General features: G+C 39.9%; 1 protein-coding gene across 1 annotated transcript; it reads right to left on the reverse strand.

Moving 5' to 3' along the window:
* Positions 1–5,011: 5,011 nt before the first annotated feature.
* SPINT4 (serine peptidase inhibitor, Kunitz type 4) lies at positions 5,012–14,310 on the reverse strand. The gene is made up of 3 exons (XM_054574029.1): positions 14,196–14,310; positions 12,423–12,600; positions 5,012–5,033 (listed from the first exon to the last, which is right to left on the reverse strand). The coding sequence occupies exons 1-3, from the start codon at positions 14,308–14,310 to the stop codon at positions 5,012–5,014; spliced, it is 315 nt and encodes a 104-aa protein (XP_054430004.1).
* Between the last annotated feature and the right edge of the window lie 310 nt (positions 14,311–14,620).

Here is a 14,620-nt window from a genome sequence, read left to right on the forward strand (position 1 = left end):
AATAACTTATCAGTGCTTTAATGTAAAGGGTTAGGCAAAAGTAGGTTTACAGTTGGTCGTATGGAGAATAATACAATAATTAATAAATAATACAAGAGTAAACTCCATGTTTTCCATACTCACAATTATAAACCTACTTTCGTCCCATCCCATATAAATGTAAAAATTTGAAAGTGAGTCAACAGAGTCCTGAACCTAAGAAACTGCACCAAAACTAGAAAAATAAATATACAGAAAGTAGACAGAAGAGATTGATGGACTTAGTAATGGAAATTAATGAATTAGAGAAACACTAAACTTGCTAAATAAAATAAAAAATTTGTACTTTTAAAATACCGTTAAAATAGACAAAACTTTGGCAAAGATGGCTAAGAAAGAGGAGAAGAAATAAACACCTCCCAAAACAGAAACAGACTCATGGATACAGAGATGAACTGATGGTTACCAGAGGGGAGAGAGCTTGGGGGGTTGGGCGAAAAAGATGAAGGAGCTGAGAAGTACAAACTGGTAGTTAAAAATAGTCCTGGGGATGTAAAGTACAGCTTAGGGAATATAGTGAATAATACCATGGTAACTCTGTATGGTGCCAGTTGGATAGTTGGCCACTATGCTGGACACCTGAAACTGATATATTTAATAAAATAATATTAAATATCAACTCTAACCGACAAATAAAAAAAGAAATAAACATCTTCAATAATAGAACATCGAAGAGATGAAAAATTTACTAGAAAATAGTTTGTAAAAGTATAAAAAAAAGTTCCATCAAGTGCAGTTACTCAAACTAACTCAATACATAGCAGAATGCCCGCGTTTATTAATAAACATGCATGACATTTAAATAAATGCTGATTTTACTGGTGAGATGATTATACCTGTAAGTTCTAACAAACAGGCGCTGACCATTTTCTGTCTTTTAAACTCTTCTAGAAAAAAATTTAAAATTACAGAAAAAACGAAAGGTTTTCTACCCTCATCATTTCTTTACTGAATTAGAGAAAGTAAAGAAAGTCACTTCTCTCAGTCCTTCCACGCACGTGCACGCTCCCACTGTGCTTCCCGAAGGCCCAGAGACCTAGCTCTAGGTACCGGTCGGTGCTCTTGGCCTCCCAAAAGGCTAGAGTCACCTTTTGATGGTAAGTTCTGTTTTAGTCATCCATTACCCATGCTTCCCAAGGTGGGAACAATTCTGTCAGTGTATTTTACATACGAATGGAAGGCCAATCAGCTCACTGAGTGGGTTTCATTAAGAAAGCTTCTATCTTAGTTTGAAAATAACAGAGTCCTAATTGAAATCATGCTATACAGATGGGTCTGGGACTTGCTTTTAATCATTTATTGCTGAGCTTTTAAAATAGCTACATTAATTATATCAATATATCATAACTTATTTAACATTTTTTTGTATTAATGGTCAATTAGATTTAAAAAAGTTTTTTTGTTGTTGTTCAGTTATGGTTGTCCCCATTTTCCCCTCCTTGCTCTCCCCGGTAGGTTGTTTTTGATAGATAATTACAAATAATGCTGCAGAGAATGTTGTTGAACATGGATCTTTATGTACAATTATTCCTATGGCATAAATTTTTAGAGGTGGGCTTCTGGACCAAAAGCTGCATTATGAAGTTTAGCAGATATTAACCCAATTCACCACCATCTTACCAACACTGAATTTTTTTTTTTTGGAAGTCTCATGAGTGAAAAATGACAGGCCATTGTTTTAAATTATATTTTCCTGACTACTCGTTGTGGGGGTCAGAATATTTTAGAATGGTTATTGACATTTTGAATTTGTGAATTACCAGTTATTAAATGTTGGCTATTTTCATCCTGAGATTTTTTTTTCTTAATGATCTACAGGATACCTTATAAATTGTGAGTCTTCATAGTTACGTTTGCTGCAAATGTTTTCTTATGGGGTATTATTTGCCTTCTCATAATGTTGTGGTTTCTTCAATTGAATACTTTTAATATTTAGATAAGTATATATGCATATATATATAATTAAATCTGTCATTCATAAACACCCAAATTTAGGGGCTCCCGAGTTTACTGTTTTCCTTAGAAAGTCCCCCATCACTCCAAATGAGCAAAATGATTTTCTAACATTTTATTCTATGAGTTTATCATTTTAGTATTTCTACATTTACAACCTTCATATCTTTAAAATTTATTTTTATATATAATGTGGGGTAGGGATCTAATTTGCCTATCATATCAGATGAATAGCAAATTTTATTATCATTTATTGAAGAATATATCAAAATTTCCTTTGGTTTGAAATGCTAACTTCATTATGTTCTTAATTGTACTTGGATCTCTTTCTGGCTTTTCTATTCGATTTACCAATGACGTTCCTATTCCTGATGTTCATTCCTCATTGTTGGGCCAGGTGGAAAGGAGTCTAGAGGTGCCTTGCTCCAGTGGTTTCAAGAGTTATTATTTTCGTTTTACCTGCTAACTAGCCCAGCTCCCCAGAAGGAGAATGGCTGTTAGCAGAACTGAATGGGAGAGAACCTAGGCTGTGGTGAGTTGACTAAGTATCTCCCAAGATGCTGGATGCCTTGATGTTTTGCATGAAGTGTCTCTTTGTTGTCATATACTAATATGGCAGAGAATGTCCTGCACCCCATGTCTCTGGGGGAGAGAAAGTGAGATGTTCTATTTCAGTAGAAGGCACAGAGCGTAAAGCTTTAGATGAAAGAGATGTGAGGCGGAAAACCAGGAGGGTCATTAACTTTCCTTTATTTATTTATTTTTTTGCTATCGCATTTTCTGCTCCATCTGGTAGAAAACTAGTAACTGCAGGTTTTTGGGAAATGCTTGAGGCACCCATGAGCCCAGCAACAGAGCATTAAGAGCAGAAGGAGTCTGTACTGGACCAGGCTATTTCATTGCTCGTGTAGGTCACCTCCCAGTTGTGCCTCTTTTGACAGTTACCACAGATTCCTTAATCCACTCTTACGGCCTCAATGGAAATTCTCTTGGAAAAGCAGAAAAAGAAAAATTATGTTTTTGTCTGAAATGAGTGAGTCGGACCATAAGGTGGATATGCTTAACGCTTCACTGGAGAGGCTCTGATGCCCCAGAGCACACATTATACGTCATCCTAATTGGTCAACTTTCATGGAAGTTAGAAAACATGACAGCCTGAAAGATGGAAAGATTAAAACCTACCCAGGAGTCCCACCATAAGCTCATATTTATTGTGTCTAGAATGTTCATTAGGGTTACCCAATGTATAAAGAGACTAGTTGAACAGAGATTCTGGCCAACGATGAGGAACATGGAATATATTTGCAGGGGGGATGTTATTAAAACTACCTACAGCCTTATACGGTGTAGCACAAATATCTTACCTTTCATTCCTTGCTTGTGTTGGAGAATTAATCCAAATTCCCTCTTCCCAATTTTACATACCGTTTTATGTAAAATAGATTGGTTGATGTAGAAACTTGCTGTTTCATACACTGGTTGCAGAATTTTCTAGTGGGATTCAGTTCGTGCTAAAAGAGAAGGCACTTTACCTGTGAGACCCTAGCCCTGAAGCTACTTGAGGTAGCAAATGGGACTTTTGTCTCTTTTTGGCTTGTGGGCAAATGCTTTTGGCTATGTCCATCCACAGCCTGCAAAAGGTTTAGAAATGGAAAACAGTGTATGTAAATTGAAGAGTCAAGGGGTGAAATGCAGTGACTATTTTTGGTTCTGTGGGCGTAGCATTTTATCCCCCCTCTGCTAATAGCATCTCCCCCTACCCCACTTCTTTTGCAGAACTCGCCCCGCACATATTGAACTCCCAGCAATGGTACCCTTTCTTTCCTACCAGTGCAGGCAGGTGCAAGTCCTGAGCGGGAGGACCGGCAGCCGTGTGTGTGTGTGTGTGTGTGTGTGTGTGTGTGTGTGTGTGTGTGTGTGTGTGTGTTGGCATCAGGGAGTCCAGGCTGTTGGTGGTCAGGGCTCTAGATTCATATTGGGCAAATCTCAATTTTAGCTTCATATTGGTGCCAGAATATTTCCTTTTGCTAAGGAAATAAATTATTACTTTGTATTTGGACATTACAAATGAAAAAGAATTTAAAAATCCCTGCTTGTCCACGTAGACTCTCCCAATCTTGTTATGTAATAGGACTCCATATTTCCATATGATTAATAGTATAAATTCTATGTGGCAACAAATCTAAGTAACCTCAATATGGATGCAGGTGGAACAATCTTTTTGAAAAGTTTAAACTTGTATTTTAAAACCTCTGATAACCTCTAAATTTTTTGCATATTTATAGTTATGATCCTATTCCCCATTGATAATGTAATTACTCTACAATTATTTAATTTCTCCGTTGTGCTAGGTCATGCATTGCTAGAAGGAGCCAAATGAGTCATGATTCCTTTTAAGTCTTTTATAATGAAATTGTATAAAAGTCTTGAAACTTGATTTAATAGTCAATGGGTGGAGGCAAAGTGTCTGTTGTTGGTTGGACTATATTCTCTACCATGTAGAAAAAGGTCAGGGCCAGAGACTGGAGTAAAAGGAAACTGAAGGTTCTGGTTCTATGTTTCCAGCAGGGTCAACATCTTGGCTACTGATCACCAGCTCTATTGTCCCTTTAGGACAAGCTGAGCAGTGGCAGGGTTGACTAGGAGAAGCCTTAGGCTATGATGGAGGAATAAGTCTGTTCAGAGTGCTGGATGCTTTGTGTTCTTCCCTTGAGTGTCCAGAAGAAAGGCTGCCTGATAACACCGTTATTTAAATATTGGGCTCCTTACTTGCCCATACGGCCATATGCAAGTGTGGGAGTGAATGTTCCCAACAGAAGGTTTCCAGGGAGACAAGGTGAAAAGTCCCTTCCAGTGTGTGGGGTCTAAGGCATCAAGTGAAAATGTCACAGGCTGGAAAACAGCGAGGGTCAGTAATTTCCTGCTTCGGTGAAAGCTTATGAAAGAAAGATGCTTGAGGAGAACTTGGAGAACCTAGTAAACCCTTTAACAGTCGGTCAAAATAAGGAAGAAATCTGCATTAGGCCAGGTAGGAGATGGCCCTAAAGGCAAGAGTGAATTTTATGAGCAGGCAAATGACACTCTCAGCCCATGAAAAACAGGGTCCAGCACAAATAACGCCCCCTTTTTATTACAAAATCATAAGCATGTAATTCTGTAACATAACAATATCGTACTCAAGCACACCATGTGACATTTTAGGTGAAATGTTCAAATTAAAACTGTAAGTTATTACACCCATATTATTACTCTACCAACCACACTCAAGCAAGCGTTACTTCTTCTGGACCTTGTTTATTCTTGTTGTTGTGTCGTGTTGCCATAGACGTGAAATCCACACCTACCGCTTCTTCAGAAATTCCCGAAGACCAGGTGACTAAAGGTGACAAAATCGTCTGGTTTGCACAATCCTCCTGTGATATGTGTTAGGACCAATTGGAAATGAACTGCGTCAACATTCATAGCTCCATGATCCCGAGGGACAGCGAGGAATGGATATTTTCCCAGTGGCAGAACTTGAGGGACTCTCTGTCCTTGTTTCTCTGCCTAGTGGCACAAGTAGTGGAATAATTAAGATTAGAAAATTGGTGAGAACCGGTTTTAGAGAAGGGAAACGTGAACGGAACTTTTGTTATAATATGTAATTGTTGAATAACAGTAATAATATGTTGAATAAATGGGTCCATAACATGAGACTATTCGTTTTCCATGTAACTGTTCGTTAAGAGATCCTCAATATAGAAGATATTCCTAATAATCAAATGAACCAGATAGGTCACTTTGTAAATGTATCTTCTTGCTTAAGCAGACCATCACCTGGTCAACAGACTCATGCTAATCTTAACCACAGTCTTAGACATGGAAGCTGTGCATAACTTTACCCAGAGATTTACTACTTCTAAGTGTTCTGTTTGCTATGATATCAATTTATTACCATTCTACAGTAAGATTCAACAGTAGATTATTTGAGACATTTGTTATATGTGTACCATTATAATGAACTTAGACGTTTTTTTTATTGTGGTAAAATAGATATAAAATTTACCATTTTAACAACTTTTAATTATACATTTCAGTGAATTAAGTACATTTACATTGTTGTGCAAATATTTCCACTATCCATCTCTAGAACTTTTTCATCATCCCATTAGACTCTCTTTTTTTGGTCCTTATATCTTTGTCAATACCAACCTTAACAGACTTACTAAATGCCCTATAGTACCTCAGTAAATAGTATTACATTTTTCCTAACCATTTTGGGAGTTTACTTTGCAGTACAAAAAGCAAGAAACTGCCTGTATATTCACTGCCTTATGTTTTCCCATCTCTAGAGGCACCATGTGATGCTCAAAGCTTCCTTCTACACTCCCATCTCCTACCTCAGGGAATTTATTTTGGTCTCTTACACCCATCTCTTTTCTTTCAACCACAGGATTTTTGTAGGTGGTATTCTGTCTACCTGAGTTCTTCCTCCCTTGTCTTACCATCCCTCTGCCTCATCCACAAGGTTCTGGCCCAGTTGTCATTTCTTCTGTGAACCTTTCTGTGGCTTTCCTGATCAGGCCACGCCCTCTTTTCTATGTTCTTAAAATTCTAGGTACCTGTCATTGTTAACACTTTTGGAAGTTGTACTTTTATTTATATTATTGCTTGATTCTCTATATCTGATTAATTAGGCAGTGGCTTTAAAACCTTTGCCTTGCAGATCTGTCATCAGATCTTTTTCACGGACAATTTCTGTTGATTTATTATTTTTATTTTATTTACTTTTGTGTTCCTTTGTATGCTTTGTGATTTTTTTTTTTTTTAATGAACGGTGGACATTTAAATCTAATAATGTGGCTACTCTGGAAATCAGATTCTCTCCCTTCCCTGGTGTATGCTGTTTTATTTCATTATTGTTTTTGTGAATTTCTTTGATTGTTGTAGGCTGTCTCTCTATGCCAAGGATCAGCCTGAAATGTGAACTTGAGGTCTCACATCTTTTCTGAGTCTTTTTCTGGACATGCATGGTCATTTTCTAACTTTCCCCCCAAATGCAGTTGTTTTGAATGTCCCAGCCTTTAACATCTAGCTCCCAAAAGGAGAAAAAGAGAAAAATGAAGAGAGGGACAAAGAGCACTGGCCTTTTAAATTCTCTGGAACTTACTTTAGCCTGAGGAGGAGGGGCTTGCAACTATAAGGGGGGGCGCTTCTTCATGTGCACTCTGTGATCAAAAGCAGCAATCAGTGATCAGAGCGTAAACCCTTGACATTGGGAGGACAGGGTCCTTTTCGCCCACCCTGGACGCTGCAACCTGTGTTAAATCCGCTCCAGGAGCTTGTGCACAGATGTTTGCTGCGCGGCTGAGGGTGGGGAATGTGTGGCTGCTCACTGTGCTTAGAACTGAATTGAGCAAAATGAACTGCAATCACTGTCCAAGTCTTCTCCTGGGAGTTGCAAGCCTTCAATGGAATCCACAGTTCTAAAATAGTTATATCAGATAGATTCTGCCAGTGTCATTATTGTCTACATGGGGGACAGATTTCTGGTGCTTCCTACTCTACCATTTTCCTTTACTTTAATTTTTACATATAAAAAATCTTAAATTCCTCTCTGATATTTTCTGAGGGCTTCTCAACCTCACCTTCTACCACCGCCAATTCATACTTTGGCTATATCCTTTATATTTACTTTGGCTATTGTGTAATTTAGGTAACCTATTTTATTTTCCAAAGTTCCCTTTTTTATATACCAAAATTCACTTTAATTTAGTTGAGAATATTATGCCTATTCATTTATCTCTTTAATAAATTCTGAGTTACTTCGTATTAGTTATTTAGCTTGTTGTTTTTCTTAGTTGACATGTTTATGGTAAATTTTGTTTGTGATCATTTGCCCGTGGGGATATGAACTGTTTTTGCTGTTATTGTATATGTGGTGGATGCGTGAGGGTGGGAGGAGGCAGTGCAGAGAAGATGACCCAAAGTCCGAATCTCTTAACTTGTATTTCTCTTGGTTGATTTAAAGTGGGTGTTGCCAACAAAGGAAATCATCAACAAAATAAAAACACAACCCACAGAATGGGAGAACGTATTTGCTGACACATCCGATAAAGGGTTAATATCCAAAATTTATAAAGTACTTACAGAACTCAATACCAATACAAAACTCAGTACTTAACAAAAACCCCCCAAACAACCCAATTAAAAAACGGGCAAAGGACCTGAATAGACACTTCTCCAGGGAGGACATACAGATGGCCAATAGACTTATGAAAAGATGCTCAATGTCACTAATCATCAGAGAGATGCAAATTAGAACCACAATGAGATACCATCTCACACCTGTCAGAATGGCCATCATCCATAAATCAACAAACAGCAAGTGCTGGTGAGGATGTGGAGAAAGGGGAACCCTTTTGCACTGTTGGTGGGAATGCAGTTTTGTGCAGCCACTATGGAAAGCAGTAGGGAGATACCTCAAAAAATTAAAAATGGCCTCACTGGTGTGGCTCAGTGGATTGAGTGTCGGCTTGCAAACCAAAGGGTCGCTTGTTCGATTCACAGTCAGGGCACATGGCTGGATTGAGGGCCAGGTCCTCAGAGGGGGGTGGGCGAGAGGCAACCCCACATTGATGTTTCTCTCCCTCTCTCCCTCCCTTCCCCTCTCTCTAACAATAAATAAATAAAATCTTTAACAACAACAACAAAAAAATTAAAAATAGATCTGCTTTTTGACCCGGTGACCCTACTTCTGGGAATATATCCGAAGGAACTCAAAACACTCATTCAAAAGATCATAAGCATCCTTTTGTCCATCGCAGCGTTGTTTACAATTGCCAAGATATTGAAGCAGCCCAAGTGTCCACCAATAGATGAGCGGATAAAACAGCAATGGGACATTTACACAGTGGAATACTACTTGGCCGTAAAAAAGGAGATTTTTACCCTTTGTGGCAGTATGGCTGGAGCAGGAGAACATTATGCTAAGTGAAATAAGCCAGTTAGAGAAAGACAAGTATCATAAGATTTCACTCATATGTGGAATCTAATGAGCAAATTAAATCGACAAGAAAAATGGGGACAGACTTACAGAGAGCATATGCCAGCTGGGGTGGGGCAAAAAGGAAAAGGGACTCATGGCCATGGACGACAATGTGGTGATTGCTGGGGCGTGGGGGGTTTTAAAGGGACTAAATAGTAATGGAAACAATACAATATAGATTAAATTTAAAAAAAGAAAAAAATAATATGGGTGTTGGGAAATTGCAGTCACGGACTCCACAGTGGTACAATCTGAGCTTATTTACATCTCTTTGCTACTTCCTAAACAATACTGTTCCCCTTTCTACCGTCCTATGCAGAGAACATAATCTGTGTTTCTGCCTTGGATGTGTTTTCTATGTAAATCTTTTCTCTTAGGTTTAGTCATCTATCCCTCAGTGTGTACAGGAATAAAAAACCCAATAAACTCTGTGTCTGGCGTGTCCCATTGTGCCTGTTTTTATGTACTTCTTGCTCTCACTGGGCTCTGGAACCACCATTGTGTTCTCTCAGTCACCCGTGTGGGGTCTTGGGCTGTTCCTGCTTTGACAGTGGAGGAGCAGACGGTGACAGACAGGCTTTTCTGGTGCAGAGAGTAACATAACTCAAAAGCTCTCAACCCAACTCATTCTCCCAACTTTGGTGCCCAGTTCTCTGTCTTGGGCATCAATTTCTTCTTCTCATCAAGATGGAACAGCTCTCCTCAAAGTATTCTTTGTCTTTTTTTTTTTTTTAACTTTGGCTTTTCTGGGGGTTGTCTGGAAGAGGGGGCAAACAAGCTATGGGGAACATGTTATTTTGTTCCTGAAAGACTGCCCACTTCTGGGACACCAGTTGCCTGACTCACAACAGGGAAATTTCCAAACTTCCATTAACGTGGACTAGTCAGATTAGCCTAGTCCCTATTATTTCAGGGTCAACGATATGTTTCCTGCAGCTGATTGGATTGAAGAGTGATTTGTAGTTCACCAAAATTGAAATACGCCAGAATTAGGGCTTCACTTGTTCATAGTAAACTCTGTCTGGATGGGGGTCTGATGAAGTAATCAGATTTTTTTTTTTTTTTGCAGAAAATTGTATTAATTTAGGAGATTGTTTTTCTTACCCTATTAAAAAATCCTCATTCGAAGATACGTTTATTGATTTTAGAGAGAGAGGAAGGAAGAGAGAGAGTGAGGCAGAGAAACATTGATAAGTTTCCTCTTGCACATGCCCCAACTTAGAAAAACCCGCAACCCAGTCATGAGCCCTGACAAGGACTCAAACTTGTGACCTTTTGGTTTATGGTACAATGCTCCAACTGACTGAGCCATGCCAGCCTAGGATGTTTTTCTAAATCCTGACTGAACAGAGAGACCAGGCCTGTGTGTCTAGTTATAGCACTCAGTGGTTTACAATACCTCTGATGGTTCACAGGTGAGGGATTGGATTTTATTAATAAGATGGACCGAGAAGGGATTCAGGGAAGAGATGTGTGAAAAAATTCAGAGATAAAACAGTCAAGTTGAATATCCTATAGCTGGGAAGATCATGCTGAACATTGTAGCATTCTATTCAGAAGACTTGGCAACCAGTGTTTGGATGATCTTTGCCTTCATTGCTAAAACACAGTCGCTGGACTAAAGTTGAGGGTCCTTTTCCCAGAAGCACTGAGAATAGCCAAGTCAAATTTCAGTGACCAATGTACTAAAAAATATCCAGATATAACATTCATAAATTGGGATCAAGTCAGGGGACTAGTTAAACTAGTCGGGGCTCCTGCCTTGGTAGAAATGAATCAGGAAACATCACAAAGAAAAATTTGCTCTGAGTCCTGGCTGATGTGGTTTAGTGGATTGAGCACTGGCCTGTGAACCAGTCCCCTGCCAAGGCATATGCCTGGGTTTCTGGGCAGGTCCCCAGCAGGGGGCGTGCGAGAGGCAACCACACATTGATGTTTCCTTTTTTTTCTCCCTTCCTTCCCCTCTGTCTAAAAATAAATAAATAATTTTTTTTTTAAAAGAAAAATTTGAGTGCAGGGACATTTTATGTGAGTGTGAGGTCCATTGCTCAATTTGTTTTCAAGGACAAAAAGGGAGAACAGTTTTGGAACTCTGGTTTCCCTAATGGGCTCAACATGAGAGATGAGGTGATACAATCCTATATACATTGGGCTTGTCACATCTGAAAATGTGAATATTGTGTGCACATATGAAGAATGGTTCTGGAGGGAGAGGGGATTCCTGGACAGGACCCGCTGGTGGTCCAGCCCTGAATGCGGCAGGGAGAGAGACAGGGAAGGAGGGCTCACACAGACGTCATTTCACTTTAATGGTCGTATAGTTATTCCCCAGGGAAGACAAAACTTGAGTCAGGAAAGTGAGCAAGCAGATGAGAGTTTCAAGGGTATAGTACCAAGATCATAAAATTTTGTCTGAACTTTCTTACGTCTGTCTTCAGATGGTGTATTAAGTGTGCGTATTGCTTTCCCTTAAATGGTTCCTGTTTAAACAAAAACACAAAAACAAAACAAAGCACAACAGGTCTCTCCTATAGGTTTTGGAAAGTCTCCCTGGATTGATTTGTCATTTTTATCTCAGGGGAAACCCAGAGGATGCCATCCCTGTCAACTCTTTCAATGTCCCTCTCTCCCCTGGTTCCATTGATTAATCTCTCCTTTCATTTTCTCAGAACGTAGTCATTGTCTACGCTGTACCAGGTATGGCAAAGATCCACGAAGAGAATTACAGCAAGAAAACAAAATTTCTGCGTTTGAGTTACTGCCAAGGCCACTCTCTGTCTCTCTCCCCTGGGCATCAGTCATACCATAGCCCTTTTGGCCTCCATGGACCTTCTTCTAGATCCTATGTCTGGGGAATGGTCAAAGGTAGGTTGGAGGTAGCTTAGTTGTATAAAACACCATGTTGCTATGGAGAATTCCTGCATCTGGAAGTAAAATAATAGGGGATGGGTGACCTTAGGCCTGGAAGATGGTCAAGTCCTGGGTAACCATCAGATCTGATGAGAAACCTTCTTATGCCATTTAATAATGTGACCTTGGGCCACTTGGTTACCTCCACTGGGCTTGGTTTCCTCATCTGCCCCATGAAAATAATAATACACATCTACCTTATGGTGATTTTAATTTTAATTTGTACCAATATATGTAATTACTTAGTGCAGTATCTGGTACATGGTAATTGTTCAATAAATGGTAGCTATTATTTTCTTTCTAGTCTTTTGATTTTCTGACTGCAAAGTGACAAACAATCCTGAGATCTCACCTAACTGTTAAGCTTTTTGATTAAGACAATTCTCCTTCTTCCTAGGGGTTTATCCTCCAGGTAAACCGGGGTTTATCTTGGGGTCCCAGAACCTCTCCTTTTCCCCTCCCCAAGGACCAAGGACAAGGTTGCATTCCTTACGGTATTCTGTATTCTTCTTCACAGGCAACTTGACATTCTATTTGAAGCTTGTAGTTGTTAAGATTACCATCACAGCCACTGAAGACAAAACTTTGACATCGTTTGGAGGTTTTGTTGAAGAAATATCTAAAGTGGACTTCATAGCAGCTACCAACATCCTTTTCCATTAGGCAGGGATCTGTATGACAGGTTCCCATTGAGTTAGAGGGGATTGTTAGGAATCAGGAAGAGATCTTGTTTTCGCAGGCCCTTAAAAATTCCTCACATTGGCCTGAAAATAATCCCATATTCAAAGTCACTGAAGGACATCGTATTTTCTCTTGGAATTAGAATTACTTGGCAAGATTGCCCTTGAGCATATAAACTGTTTACAACTCCAGGTTCTGTCAGTGACTTGGAGAAATAGTGAGCAGTAAGGAGGGGGTTCTACCAGAAGCTTGTGCAAAGTTCTAAGGTTCCCATTTAATTTTATTTATCTTTATGAAAGCACAGTCTCCTGCTTTGTACCTTTATCTTTCTCTCCTCTTTAAAAATTTTTAAAAATACATGTTTATTGATTTTAGAGAGAGAGGAAAGGGGTGGGGGGAGAGAGAGACAAACATGGATGTGAGAGAGAAGCATCAATCGGTTGCCTCCCATAAACCCCCGACTGGGGAGCAAACCTGCAACCTAGTTATGTGCCCTGATGGGGGATGAACCCACAACTTTTGGGGACATAGGGCAATGCTCCAGCCAACTGAGCCACCTGGCCAGGGCTTGCTCTCTTCTTAACTGCCCACATAGGACATACAGTTCAGAACGCTCACTCTCCAGTTTTCATACACTCACTATACTATCTGCACTCCAAATTTCACGTAACAGCGCCTACTGCTGTCCTCAAAACAGGATACATATCAAGATGCATAACCTTGAAGGTGATACTCTTGCTTTCATACCCTGTCACCTTTCCCTCAGTTGCCTTCTCAGAGGCAAACCTCCTGTTTTTATTGATGAGAGTCACATAGTGAGTGGCCAAAATAGCAATAATAGGGTTGCACTGGCAACTCTGAGATTGTGGTTTATCCTGCCCAAGTAGCCAGCCTGGAATTTACTCGCTGGTAAAAGGAGCTATTCAGGTACATCTACACACATCATCTTATTGCACACAAACACCCTGTGTAGCAGGCATTTTTCCTGATCTACATTTTACACAGGGGAAACTGAGACTAAGGGATAGTAAGTGATTGAGTGACTCAACCAAGGGCACACATGTGTTAGGTGGCAGGGCCAGAGGTTAGGGTCCCTGACTCCCAGTGCAGACTGTGCTGCCTGCAATGTTCTGGAAGCACTGAGCCTGTACGCATTATCTTACATCCACATTGTGTGCCCCTCTAAACAGGGACCATGTGTCCGAGTGTCCTCTACGTGCCCAGAGCCCAGATATTGAGGATGCCTCATTTTTTTCAGTTTCAGTCCCTTTTTTCTCTCTTTTCAATATGCACTCTAGATTGGTCTGGGATCTTTGAAGTTTGTCATGAAAACCCTAATTCAAAATACTTCTAGTCTTTGGAACCCCTACAAAAGAGAGCCCCATTGGAAAGGACTTATTTGTATTCTATTTTGTTTTTTTCTCATCAGACATCTACAAGACCCCCAGAGTGAGCAATGCCCTAAGTCAAAAAGTCTACGGGTATTGACCCAAAAGAAGGAACTTCCTGAACCAACATTTTCCCCCAATACTTTCTTCCTCATTCATAATCTTCTTTGAATTTATGTTTTGCTTCAAGTTCATACCTTTGAGATCTCCACATATCCTTTCAGAAAGTCGAGAAACACCACCCATTAATGGGGTAGTTTGCAAGAAGAAGATGAGGAGCCCTAGAAGAAATCTCAGCTCAGCAGGCTTCATGGTGCAGCAGGCAGCAGGTAGGAGAGCCTTGGTATCAACCAATCTTATAATTTGTGCTGGATCCTTGAGAGATCTGAGCCCATTTACCCTAAGGGCCAGGACCGGGCATTACTAGGTGGTGAGCTGAACAGTGAATGCCTGGGTACCCAGCCATGAAGCCGAAGGCAGGCTGATTAGATGCCTGGTTGTGAGTCCCATATTCATGGAGAAACCACAGAAGCCAAAGGGGCTGAGCCTCTGTGAATGTTTACCCATGGAGGGTAGAATCATCAGAACGAAAAAGAATTGCTTCCCTTCCTCTCTTCAACTT

The sequence above is a fragment of the Pteronotus mesoamericanus genome, unplaced genomic scaffold, assembly GCF_021234165.1.
Source record: "Pteronotus mesoamericanus isolate MK-2021 breed Mesoamerican mustached bat unplaced genomic scaffold, CSHL_Meso_final contig_25, whole genome shotgun sequence".
Lineage (NCBI taxonomy): Eukaryota > Metazoa > Chordata > Mammalia > Chiroptera > Mormoopidae > Pteronotus > Pteronotus mesoamericanus.

Coding starts and splice junctions, on each gene's coding strand:
- SPINT4 (XM_054574029.1), bottom strand. CDS start 14,310: ATGAAGCCTGCTGAGCTGAGATTTCTTCTAGGGCTCCTCATCTTCTTC. Junction 12,601..14,195: donor GATATGTGGAGATCTCAAAG/GTATGAACTTGA, acceptor CCTGTCATACAG/ATCCCTGCCTAATGGAAAAG. Junction 5,034..12,422: donor GAAGAAGAATACAGAATACC/GTAAGGAATGCA, acceptor TCTTGCCTTTAG/GGCCATCTCCTACCTGGCCT.